At 46.6% G+C, this 2,500-nt stretch overlaps 1 protein-coding gene across 5 annotated transcripts in view; it reads left to right on the top strand.

Annotated features, from left to right (window-relative positions):
• LOC111975781 (E3 ubiquitin-protein ligase LNX) overlaps nucleotides 1–2,500 on the top strand; it is an 80,996-nt gene that overhangs the window by 55,751 nt on the left and 22,745 nt on the right. For all 5 annotated transcript variants that reach the window (XM_070447633.1, XM_024004363.2, XM_024004360.2 and 2 more), the window contains exon 4: nucleotides 794–949. In XM_070447633.1, coding sequence (XP_070303734.1) covers nucleotides 794–949 — 156 coding nt within the window. The remainder of the gene's footprint in view (nucleotides 1–793; nucleotides 950–2,500) is intronic.

Raw genomic sequence — 2,500 nt, 5'->3', positions numbered from 1 at the left:
ACACAGCCCAGTTCCATTAATACTGAATGACGTGATAGGCCCTCACCCTCCACTCATCCACCGGTGAACCCTGGAGCCACTCACACCTGTTGTACTCACTCACATCCCCTTCTCAATGTGAACGTGCTGCCGGTGGGGACACCAAATAATGCTGCAACAGCACTTTTGGCCCGGGCCGCCGAGCAGAGCACCCACCGCCATGCAGAGCCACTGCTGCTGAACAAGCTGTCATCTCCAGAAGAGCTGGGTGCTTTTAAAGAATAATGTAGCTGTCATGAGGCCTTTGCATCTCTCCAGGCCCGCAGAGCGAGGGGCGCTGCAGAGGCTCACTGCCCCGCTTTCAGGGGAGCCAGGCTGGGGCTCACACTCCACTGCAGCCTGCTCCGCTCTGGTAGAGCCACACTCCCTGTCAGAATCTCAGTAGACTATAGTAGGGTCAGACTGCTGTATTTATACTGCACCAAGTTTTATCTATTGATGACATGAAACATGACTGCTGCAGTTTACGAAGCTCATCACCCCTGCAGAGTTTATAGGCCCCCTCCATCCTGTTCCTCAGCTTTGACATAATGACAAACAAATGAGTGTTTGGGGAATTCATGAAGGATTTTGATTGGATTCTCTAAAACAAATGTGTTCAAGCTGTTGTTATGGCTTTTTTAGAGGCAGACAGAACGAGAGATCTCAGGCATCTGATTGGCTGTGGTGAGGCAGTCTCAGAGACTTGTCCAGGCATGTTCAGTCAGAACAGAGCTGCTCTATAAAGTGTGCCCCTGTCTCTCTGTCCCCTCAGTCCGAAACTATGACCGCACCTCGGTCAGGAGCCGCTCCTTCAGGCGGTTGAACCGTGCATTCAGTGTCCTGCGGAGGACCAAGAGCGGCACATCCGTGTCGAATGAGACCGCAGAGGAACGAGACAATGCCAGGAACACCAGTGTGCCCCAGGAAGGTATGCGTGTGTTTGTTTGAGTGAATGATTGTGTGGTTAATTTTTCTGAACCAAATGAAATTTGTGTATGCTGTGTTTTATCATTGGGGGTTGATTTAATTCAGTATGATGTCAGTGGGGGTTGTGTTTAGTTCAGTGTGATGTCAGTGGGGGTTGTGTTTAGTTCAGTATGATGTCAGTGAGGTTGTGTTTAGTTCAGTATGAAATCAGTGGGGTTGTGTTTAGTTCAGTATGATGTCAGTGAGGTTGTGTTTAGTTCATTATGAAGTCAGTGGGGTTGTGTTTAGTTCAGTATGACGTCAGTGGGGGTTGTGTTCAGTTCAGTATGATGTCAGTGAGGTTGTGTTTAGTTCAGTATGAAGTCAGTGGGGTTGTGTTTAGTTCAGTATGACGTCAGTGGGGGTTGTGTTAAATTCAGTATGAAGTCAGTGGGGGTTGTGTTAAATTCAGTATGAAGTCAGTGGGGGTTGTGTTTAGTTCAGTATGACGTCAGTGGGGGTTGTGTTCAGTTCAGTATGACATCAGTGGGTGTTGTGTTAAGATCAGTATGAAGTATGTGGCGGTTCTGTTCAGTTCAGTATGACATCAGTGGGTGTTGTGTTAAGATCAGTATGAAGTATGTGGGGGTTGTGTTCAGTTCAGTATGAGGGGGTTGTGTTCAGTTCAGTATGAAGTCAGTGGGGGTTGTGTTCAGTTCAGTATGACATCAGTGGGTGTTGTGTTAAGATCAGTATGAAGTCAGTGGGATTGTGTTTAGTTCAGTATTAACGTCAGTCGGGTTTTGTTCAGTTCAGTATGACGTCAGTGGGGTTGTGATTAGTTCAGTGTGAAGTCAGTGGGGGTCGTGTTAAGTTCAGTACGAAGTCAGTGGGATTGTGTTTAGTTCAGTATTAACGTCAGTCGGGTTTTGTTCAGTTCAGTATGACGTCAGTGGGGTTGTGTTCAGTTCAGTATGAAGTCAGTGGGGGTTATGTTAATTTCAGTACGATGTCAGTGGGTTTGTGTTTAGTTCAGTAGAAAGTCAGGGGGGGCTGTGTTAGGTTCAGTATGATGTCAGTGGGGGTTGTGTTTAGTTCAGTCTGACGTCAATGGGGTTTGTGATTAGGTCAGTATGAAGGCATTGGTGGTTGTTTTCAGTTCAGTATGAAGTCAGTGGGGGTTGTGTTTAGTTCAGTAAGACGTCGGTGGGGTTGTGTTTAGTTCAGTATGAAGTCAGTGGGGGTTGTGTTTAGTTCAGTATGAGTCAGTGGGGGTTGTGTTTAGTTCAGTATGAAGTCAGTGGGGGTTGTGTTTAGTTCAGTATGAAGTCAGTGAGGGTTGTGTTTAGTTCAGTATGAAGTCAGTGGGGGTTGTGTTTAGTTCAGTATGAAGTCAGTGGGGGTTGTTGTTAGTTCAGTATGAAGTTAGTGGGGTTGTGTTTAGTTCAGTAGACGTCGGTGAGTGTGTTTTGTTCAGTATGACGTCAGTGGGGGTTGTGTTTAGTTCAGTTTGACGTCAGTGGGGTTGTGGTTTAGTTCAGTATGACGTCAGTGGGGGTTGTGCTTAGTTAAA

Source organism: Salvelinus sp. IW2-2015, linkage group LG16, assembly GCF_002910315.2.
Source record: "Salvelinus sp. IW2-2015 linkage group LG16, ASM291031v2, whole genome shotgun sequence".
Classification (NCBI taxonomy): domain Eukaryota; kingdom Metazoa; phylum Chordata; class Actinopteri; order Salmoniformes; family Salmonidae; genus Salvelinus; species Salvelinus sp. IW2-2015.
The sequence above is the reverse complement of the archived record's forward strand: the minus strand, read 5'-3'. Positions and strand labels throughout refer to the sequence as shown.